Genomic DNA, 9468 nt, shown 5'->3' on the forward strand with positions numbered 1-9468 from the left:
CACACACACACACATTTAAGACGGCTTAATAAAAGACCACTTCCCTGGCTCGTCTCATCATATTGATAGGTGTGTCCAAAAGCCTGCACCACTCTCTTATTAGTGCCTGCTAGCCAGCACAGCTACTATTAGCATTAGTTCCTTCCTCAATCACTGTGATGGACCACACAGACACTCGGCAGCCTGTGTGGGCTCGCACTAACTAATGCTCAATCGACGCGAAGCCCACACGCCGCTGGAGGAAGTTGGAAAATATTGTCCTTTAGCTGTCAATAGAAGGCTCCTCTTCATTATCTGTGTCTCAGCTTAAGCACATTCACCTGTCTGTTAATCTGTCATCCAGCCACCACTTCCTGTCACCCGTCCATGTCCATCTTACTGCCTTTTGAGTCCAAATTTCATCTGTCACTGTGTTTATACTCCTCCACTATATTCCACCCGCTGCAGCAGCACGTCAGTCTGCTTCTATGGAAAAATAGTCCTTTTTATGATGACTCATAAAGAGGTTTTATTATTTCTGTGTGTGCATCTGCTGTGGAGACTGTTACAGTAACAATGTCTGGACCAATTCACAAGCCAATTTATACATCCAATTTTAGCAAAGTTCATGTCTCTCCTCTACTTTCAGGCAATTTATATTTCATTGAGAACAGGTCAAATCAAGTTTTTGCTTGTTTTAGCTCCTTTAATCAAACTTTTATACATATGACTGTACCAAAGATGGTTTTAAAAGACAAACTAGTGATTCAGACACAGTAGAGTCTGCATGCTAGACACATCGTGCACAAACGTAATCACTATACCACTCCACGGATGAACTTTGGTTAAGTTCTCGCAATAGCAACTTTAGTGATTAAAAACTAAAACTGAACTGTCAGGTGTCAAAAACTCATCTATTCTTAGCCATGTGTGATATCAAGTTCAATGTTCTTGTGATCTTTACTACAGCGTGACTTCTTATGTTAGAGTGGAACTTAAGCTGCTTTTGGTGCATGAAAAACACCTTTTGGTGGCACGTGAGCTACCTGCAAAATCATCAATACTAATAATAGTTAAGAAGTGCTCAAGAATGAGTTCTATCAATACGTCTCAATGCTGCACTGCATATGGGAGATTTGTATGCATGCTGCAGGATTTTTTTTTATTTTACTGCCAGACCACATGAGCAAAAACTACTGTTTTTCCCAAAGAATGAATACATTTAAATAAGTAAACAATGATAATAATATGTCAGGAAGTGAGCATGTGAATTGTACTTTCATACAACATTTGAAACAATGAATAAAACCATAATAATCACAGTAAATATACATTTAGAGGTATAAACAGCTTTTTTTTTTCCATAAAGTAGTATCTGTTTTTCAGCAGACTTACACATTCATGATGTCAGTGTTAATCAAACCCAGAAAGTACAGTAAGTATAGTAGAAATCAATATCCTGACTTCGTTCATGCAAGTTTACACACACCGTTGCACTCTGCATAAATATCAACTTTCATAATTATTTTTAACAGGTAAAAACGAATCAAATTAAGGCTGGAAATTTTGATTTTCTTTCTGTGCATGGACTGAAAAATGTCCCATCAGAATCCAAGAACACTATTTTTCTCAAGTCCATAGTGCCAACTAGACCAAGATCCAGTCATTCCATTGTGTTTATGCATGTTTAATGTCATAGAAAACATCTTTTAGAATTCATAATTTGCGTATGATTCATGTCAGCCCACTGTGAAGAAAAACCTCAAGGCTCCATCCATTCAGTGTAGTTACTAATACGGTCTAAGTGGGTCAGTCAGAACGCGCAGCCCAAACTGGAGTGGTTCTGAAGCTCTCCTGCCATTTCTCTCATCCCTCTGTTCTTCATTTAATCATGCCTGCCGGTGCCCAAACCCAAAAAAAGTAAGCCCCAGACCAACAGTGCTGTGTCCCACGAGATGATGGAGGCGCAGACTGTGCGGCGTGTGTCTGAACATGCCATGCATAAAGCTACAGAAATAAAGTGAGCAACAGGGGAGCGGGAGGAAGACCATTCAACCACTTCCCCTCCATCCATCTGTCAGTCAGCCAATGCGCCCACTGATTCTGTTGTCACCCTGGCATCCTGGCTCTGCCTATTAGCCTGCTAGTTAGACTGGCATTTAGACTGGCAGGACACACATAAGCAGGAGCCAAAGGGTCTCCTGCTTGGCTTGCACCAAACTGATGTAAAACTGTAGACAAACCCACAGGAGCACACAGCAACATGCAGCAGCTGCCTCCTCCAATCACGTCAGTCTGGCCTAATTTGATTCCATCTCGACAGGATTCAATTACATTTTATTAATTTTGGCACAGTGCGACTCCATAGAGTTTGATTCAATCTTTCGCAATGCAATTTAACGAGATGCAATCAGATTCACTTGAATTGAATGAATTTTTAAATATAATCTCTTCCTCTTCCCTCTGTATGAATCCTCTCGCTGCTCGCTCTATCCTTTCCAGCGTTCCTGGGATTCAGAATTCAGAATATAATGAGCAACGCCAAACTCTCCTCCACGAGAGCACCCTGACTGCTCGGTGTTTTCTTGGCTTCCGGTTGGGAGAGACTCCCCGAGGAGAACATTAGCTACTTCCATGATAATAATGGGTAATTTGAGTGAAAATAGGCCGAGGTTGGCAGAGGGCATTATTGAACATGCTGCTGTTTCTGCTCCATGCATCACAAATAATTGAACGTTTTTCAAAACCAAATGCCAAATGTTCAGCGACTGGAGCTTTTTGTTGGGAATGTCATCTCGCTTTTCACTCACTCTGCCATTTCCTAAGTCACTTAAAAGCCCAAAAGGTGTCATTAAAAGACAGTACATCTTTCCACTAAGTATGAATATATATGCAGCACAGTTCTCTTAATCCCTGATACTAATCCTGTTAACTGAGCCGTGAGCTGATGACTGTACAGCTTGTACACACAGACTTCCAAGCTACCCTTGAGCAAGGCAGTTTATGTCTTTCAAGGTACTGCAGTAACGCTGAGCTCATGAAGTACAAATGTCCATGGAAGGATTATGAGAGTCCTTGGGCACAGGCGTGTGAAAGAGCAGTTGTTTTATGCTGTCTTTTAAGTTGTTTCTATGCATCTTTCTGGTTCTTTAAAGCATATTTGTGGTTGTTTCAAGTCCATTTATGGTAGTTTAGGATCTACTTGTGGTCACTTAGGATCTATTTATGGTTGTTTAGGAAATACTTGTGGTCACTTAGGATCTATTTATGGTTGTTTAGGATCTGTTTATGGTTGTTTAGGATCTATTTGTGGTTGTTTAGGATCTATTTGTGGTTGTTGTGGGTCTCTTTACGGTCATTTCAAGTCTTTAGTGGATGTTTTGGGTCTTTTTTTGGTCATTTCTTTGTGGTTGTTTCCATTGTCTTTGTGGCCATTTTTGTCTCTTTGTCGTGCTTTAAAGAATATTTGTGGTCTTATTTTCAACTGTCTTTATGGTCATTTAGAATCTATTTGTGGATTTTTTTGGGTCTTTTTTTGGTCATTTCAAGAATATTTATTGTTGTTTTGAGTCTCTTTGTGGTCGTTTCCAGTCTCTTTGTGGTTATTTTTGTCTCTTTGTAGTGCTTTAAAGTATATTTGTGGTCTTTTCAAGTCTCTTTATGGTCATTTAGGATCTAGCTGTGGTCCTTTTGGGTTTTTTTGTGGTAATTTCAAGACAATTATAGTACTATTCATTATCGTTTTGAGTCTCTTCATGGTTGTTTCCGGTCTCTTTGTAATGCTTTGAAATATTTTTGTCGTCTTTTCAAGTCTCTTTGAGGGTGCTCTGCATCTCTTTGTCGTCATTTATGTTTTTGTGGTTGTTTTGTGTCTCTTTGTGGCCCTTTAGAGAGTCTTTGTCATTGTTTTCAGTCCCTTGGTGGTCATGTTGGGTCTTTTTGCGGTCCTTTTCGACTCTTTGCAGTGCTTTAAAGTGTCTTTGTTAAATTTTCAAGTCTCTTTGAGCACTATTTGCATCCCTTTGTGGTCATTTAAAGTGTCTTTCTGGTTGTTTAGAGTCTCTGTGTCCATTAAGAGTCTTTTTTCATTGTTGTGTCTCACTGTGGTCGTTTTGAATCCCTTCGTGGTCGTTGTATGTCTCCTTGTGGTCGTTTCAAGTCTTTCTGCTGTTGTTTTTTGTGTCTCTTTGCAGTCGTTTCATTCAGCCGCCAACAATAAATGTATAAGTCACTAAAACCAGAGTCTCTGGTGCATGCATTCAGTAATCCATCTGTGGTTATGCATTCTGTAACCAAGCATTTGGGCAAAGTTTTAGTCACACAGCCGTCTCTTTAATAATTAAACAGCTCTACAGTCTTTCAGTTTGGAAACATATGCAGGTAGGTGTTAGAAAATATGGCAATGTCGTATCTGAAAACGACTGCTCATTTCCTTTCGCTCTTTTTTGCCGTTTTATTCTCAGCGAGCTGACAACAACCCTGCAGCACACGCGCCTGGCACTGCTTTTCTCATATATCTCGTTGTTGAGACCATAACACTCTTGTCCTGTCTTGTACACGGTGTACAAATTCAATGCTAAGGCCTGAACTTGGTGGATCGAGCGCTAAAGGGCACACATGAGAAATCAAAAGCTTGCAGGCAAATAAATAGCATATCCATAACACTGAGATTGCCCTTTGTACAATTCAGAGGCCTGCTGACTCTAGTCGTTCCTTAAATTGATTTCTCATATGCGGCTGCCTCGAGGGGGCGATTCCATTTTCATACATACACTGGCTCTCTATATGTATGCTCTCCTTCCTAGTCTATTAATCAAATAATGCAATCAATTTCACCTTGCAGGACCAGGACACAGGCCATTTCTTTTGTGAACAGCTTTGCATGTCTTTAATGGGAGTTTGTGACTGGTGTTGCATGGTGTTAAGGATTGTGTGCAGCACTGTCAAGTTATCAGCCGGCTGGGAGATATAGGGAAGCAGAAACTTGTAGGGTATAGATTTTGAACAAAAAGCTTCCTGCAAGACTGGTGATGTGGGAAATCTCCGCTCCCCTTATTAATATTCACCCATTTTGTTTAGATTGAGGCTGAGGATGTTGTGCATGGAGTATGTGCTCTTGCATTTATGCTCACTCATGTGTGCATGTCCATGAACCAGAACTACAAGAGGTAAGCAAACCTCAAACGCGTGCTTAAGCCCAAGCTCAGGGTGCAATGAGAGACACTTAAGCGCAGGGGCATAAATCTTTTAAACCCTGAGCCACTGACATTTCCCCCCAGAGATACAGCAAAATATCTTAATTACGCCACTTAACATCACATCGGCGAGTCCCGGGTGAGCCCAAGCAAGCATATAATTCATTGTACTAAGCGTCAGTAAAAGCCAAATACATAAACCTTCAAGGATGCATACTCAATGCAAGGTAGACGGCGAGCTGGGACTTCAAAAGCAAATGTTTTCCTTCAGGAGCCAGAGGGGGGGAGAACAGAGGATATGTGCAGAGTTAGTGTGGCAGGAGCCCAGGCACCTCGCTGACTCCTGTCAGAGACTCGAGCTGTCGTTATGAATTGGTGAAAGCCGTTAAAACCCTCTTCCTGGTCCTGGTCCTCAAAGGCCCCAGTGAGAATTGAACGCCCCACACAGGCTCCCGTACACACCCTTCATCTCTGAACTCCCCTTATTATTCACATTGTCTAATAGGTCAATTTGTGTGGACTTTGCTATCATGAAAAGCATGATAGGAATGTAAATTGGTTGGAAGGGTGATGTAATACTGCTGCAACAAAGGGAATGTAACAAAGCAACGAATATTCTCGTTAAGGCTTACGACCGGTACAGTCTCTTTGTTTTACCTCAGTGGGATTAAATGTAATCATAAAGTCATGAAAACACAAGTCACTGATATTACATATATAACATAATAACAGCAGTTTCTGGCAGTCTTATTGGTTGAAATAATGATCCAACTGAAAAGGGATTTTTGAGATTGATACCGATTCCAGAGGGGGTAAATTCACTGATAACCAATTTATTGAATTTTAGATGAAGTAGAATGAAAATAGACCTTTTCTACATTTTTGTGCACCAATTTTGCATTTTCCATCAAATCACCATCGTTGAAAAAGTTGCCCTGCACCTTACTGACTGTTTGTTGATGTTTTTAGCCTAGGCGACAGAGGAAACAACATTTGAGAGGATGATGGCATCATTTCAACACCACTTTAAGCACCATTTCTTGCATTATCCATTCTGGAAAAGAGTTTTCATATCGATGCATATTGACAACTTACTCGCTAAAACCAACTGATATCGATTTATCCATGATAAGCCAATAATGCTGGATAATCTTGGCCACAAGATATACATACAGTCATGAAAAAAAATACCATTTTAATGTTTTTTTGATAATGATTTTGGTTATTATCAAGAAAACCATGGAAAATGTCTAGATATCAGCTCTTAAATTAAACTCTTATGAGATATTTTTGTTGTTATCATTATATTTGTCCAAACAATTGTACCTTTAGTTGTACCAGGCATTAACATGAACAACAAATTGAAGAAAAAACAACAGTCTAATACATTTTCCCATGACTGTATATTGTTCTAATGGTGCAAACATCAACAACCAATAAACTACAGTTGTTTTAAAATGTTGAGGCTGATCAAACTGTGCCTCTGTTGCCTGAGGTACATCACCCTGTTGGCCTTAAAATATTTATATTTATAGATGGCGTGCTGCTGTTTTCATGCCACAAACAGCAAAAACAAACAGACATTAAACCATTTGGACTCCCATAATGCTGTTTGTCCCATGACTCTAGGTGGCTGCTGGTTTATAGTCTAAATCTCATGCAGCTTTTCCACAGTACAAGTGTTAAAATTATACATTCAATGTGAGAGAGGGAGCTGTTATTAAAATTCATAGTCATCTTTACAGCTCCTCAAATGGGGGTTATGTGTAGCATACTGATATATAGTAAAAATGTGACTGTGATTCTGCTCGGGGACCGTTTGAATCCTCCTCAGGCACCCCCATAACCTCCACCCTGACACCCACTGCCCCTCAGGGACTCGAGCTGAGCAGTGTGAGTGAACGGGATGCAACATACTTTAACGACCAGTGGCTTATGGCTCCACTCTTGGCACCACTTTGCAGCGCTCTACCCCCACCTGCCGTTGTGCGCCAGGAACCCAGTGTGGCCACACTGCAAAAGATGCATCTAAAAACTCTTTTTTTTTTTTACTCTCGAGACTTTTGGTTTTTCTAAACAAGTGGAAAAAATCTCGCCAAGGGGTGGGGGTGAGATATGTGAATTGTGGGTGTGAATTATCCTGGATGCAAATTAACTTGTTGCAGAAACAGAAATCTTAAATGCATGCACAGTGGCACTGACAGATGAAAATAATCTCATCCTGCAAGCAAATCTTTTTTCCCTTCAAGAAATGGATTACTGGTAAATGTGAAGCTACAGGAGTGTTTTTTTCGCAGTGCACGCCCGCGGTGACACGGCGACGCGCTTCGCTGACCAGGACACAGTTAAGAAACACGAGGAAAAAAGGCCAAAGGCGACTGTGTGCACGCTTCCAATCAGTGCGTATCAGCAGCACGCACTCAGGTAACATCTTTATATCCCTCTGCGCGTGCATCCAACACACAGGCGCGCGCGTAAGGGACAGTCATCGCCCCTCCAAATCAGGTGCGCCACGCACAAGAAACCCAATTAACAGTGTCAGCTGTCACAAACGCATCTCATATTTCCAAACTTTCCGAGGCATTTCAGACACTGTGACCGCATCATGGGCCCGATATTATCATTCACAGCCTGCGCACAGGATGCAGACAGTGGAGCAGATGTTCCACCGTGCAATCTACAGTATTATTATACAGTGTGCAGCGAGACAGAGTGGACTGGGGAGTGGGAGAGAGCAAGAAAGGCGGTGGTCCAAACAAAAATCCTTGCATGTATCATGCCAGTTGAAGTTGATTACAGTAGCAAATAAGATGCACACACCAAAACGCAGCTTTCTCTAAAGAAAAAAATACACAAACAACCAGGGTAAGCCATGTCAAATGATGAAGATAACAGTTTTTGTCCACAGAGTGCAGAGTGAATGTCTCAACAGCTCACCCACCCAAAAAAAAGGACCCCCATCATAATCCCCCTTTTCAGTAAGAAAGCATTCTGGCCCCTGCAAGACGTGCTTCAACTACAAAATAACGTCCAGTTAAACAATCCAGCCCTCTCTCTCTCTCTCCTCTCCCTCTGCTCTCTGTGCCTGCTGCGGATCACGATGGCAAATACACTCAACTTGTCCACAAAGTCACCAAGCTCGAGGCTTTCACGCACACACGCACGCGTCCTTACCTTGGCTGCCGCAGACGAGCACCCCGAGGAGATGGACGAGTTTGAGCATCATTTTCGGGCAGTGTTTCGGGCTGCCGGACGCTGCTTTCAGCTGCTGTAAAAAACGACAAGGGCGACACACACGCTCGGCTCCGTTCATCCACCGTCTTGGGCTCCGCTGGCGACTGATCTGCTCACAGCTCCTTCCTTCCCTTCCCCTTCTTCCTATACGCGCGCTCCCGCTCGCCGCGCGTTCACCGCGCTTGCTCTGCGCTGAGGACCCCCCCACCAGCATCACTTCTTTCCAACCTCACTGCTGGAAGCTGTGGATGAAAAGCAGACAAGAAGAAGATGTTTATGTTTGTCCGGACTTCACTGGATTACTCAAAACATGTTGTAAAGTTGGAAGGAGGGATATATCTAGGAATGCCTCTGAGCAGAGGTGTAGCTAGGAATTTTGGAAGCCATGTCTAATTTTTGCAGGTGTGGGCCCCTGGAAACCACCACCTGTAGTCCCATTTAGGAATAACAGTACCTTTTTATGTTTGAAGTCCAGGTAAGCATGCAAAGTAAGAAAAATGTTCCCCTGTGAGAAGCATAGAGCACACAATGGCCCTCATTTACGAAACCAACGTACAACAGAAAAGTGGGCGTACGGTCATTTCTGCGCAAGGCTCGGCATTTATCAATCTGGACACGAGTGAAGGATATGATCAAATCTGACGTCTTGTCTGAGCTTGTGTACGCAAGTTTGAGTCAGCGTTAATTCCACATGCCTGAGTGAGAGAATTTTTATTCGACTATTCAAGAAGTTCTCCACTGACCTTAGGTCTAGGGCAAAAAACTTCTAGTAAGGCGTTATAAAAGACAGTTTCAACAGTAAATAAATGTACGTAAATGCCGGAAATGAAGTGGTTACAAGGGTCACGTGACTACCGCAAGTTACGTTAACAAAATGTGAATCACGTAACTAAAGTAAACAATGCAACTTGAGGTAAAAATGATTCATTTTTGTTTTCACAAGGGACGCAAACACCGCTCTCCAGGATGGAAGTCTGCTGTTTGTTCGATCCATCCACCACCACAACCTCTAACAAACTACGTCAGTAAGATGGCGGAGGGCACTTTACAGCGAACGGTG

The 9468-nt window shown here is 42.1% G+C and overlaps 1 protein-coding gene across 2 annotated transcripts in view; it reads right to left on the reverse strand.

Annotated features, from left to right (window-relative positions):
- The window catches only part of LOC131962945 (neural cell adhesion molecule 2-like), a 433656-nt gene extending 425015 nt beyond the window's left edge, over positions 1 to 8641 (reverse strand). For both annotated transcript variants that reach the window (XM_059328060.1, XM_059328059.1), the window contains exon 1: positions 8349 to 8641. In XM_059328060.1, coding sequence (XP_059184043.1) covers positions 8349 to 8622 — 274 coding nt within the window. In that variant the 5' untranslated portion in view covers positions 8623 to 8641. The remainder of the gene's footprint in view (positions 1 to 8348) is intronic.
- Positions 8642 to 9468: the final 827 nt, after the last annotated feature.

Source organism: Centropristis striata, chromosome 24 (genome assembly GCF_030273125.1).
Source record: "Centropristis striata isolate RG_2023a ecotype Rhode Island chromosome 24, C.striata_1.0, whole genome shotgun sequence".
In the NCBI taxonomy this organism is placed as follows: Eukaryota; Metazoa; Chordata; class Actinopteri; order Perciformes; family Serranidae; genus Centropristis; species Centropristis striata.